The sequence below is a fragment of the Penaeus monodon genome, chromosome 23, assembly GCF_015228065.2.
Source record: "Penaeus monodon isolate SGIC_2016 chromosome 23, NSTDA_Pmon_1, whole genome shotgun sequence".
Taxonomy (NCBI): domain Eukaryota; kingdom Metazoa; phylum Arthropoda; class Malacostraca; order Decapoda; family Penaeidae; genus Penaeus; species Penaeus monodon.
Window position 1 is genome coordinate 4,240,112 of NC_051408.1, and position 453 is coordinate 4,240,564.

General features: G+C 60.0%; 1 protein-coding gene across 1 annotated transcript in view; it reads right to left on the reverse strand.

Moving 5' to 3' along the window:
• The window catches only part of LOC119587735 (baculoviral IAP repeat-containing protein 7-B-like), a 4,607-nt gene that overhangs the window by 2,414 nt on the left and 1,740 nt on the right, over positions 1–453 (reverse strand). Inside the window, exon 2 of the mRNA XM_037936422.1 lies at positions 4–390. Coding sequence (XP_037792350.1) covers positions 4–390 — 387 coding nt within the window. The remainder of the gene's footprint in view (positions 1–3; positions 391–453) is intronic.

Consider the following 453-nt stretch of genomic DNA (forward strand, 5'->3'; position numbering starts at 1 on the left):
CTGTCTGATAATTGTTCGAGACTTGAGGGCGAGTGTTGGCCACCCGGTAGTTGTAGTAGTCGTCAAGGAGTTTGAAGGCCTCCTTCGTCAGGTCGTCCGGCCCGTCCTTCGGCACGTTCCCCGTGGCGACCCCCGCGACGAAGGGGCAGTTGGGGAAATGCTTCTTGTGCTCCGTCAGAGGGTCGTCCGAGCGATCCCAGAAGCCGACGATGCCCTGGCAGAAGGCGCACTGCACGTGGTCCTCCGTCCGCAGGTAGAAGAATCCCGCCGCAGCCAGCTTGTCCGGATCCAGGAAGGCTAAGGGCCAGTTGATGAAGGTTTGGCGTCTGACGGACTCGTACAGGAGGGCCGTTTGGCGGTGGAAGCGTCGCTCTCCGCGCTCGTCAGGCTCTGCCGGGGGAGGGGGTGGCCTTGATTGATATTTGAATCGAATCGAATGAATGGATATAAGCA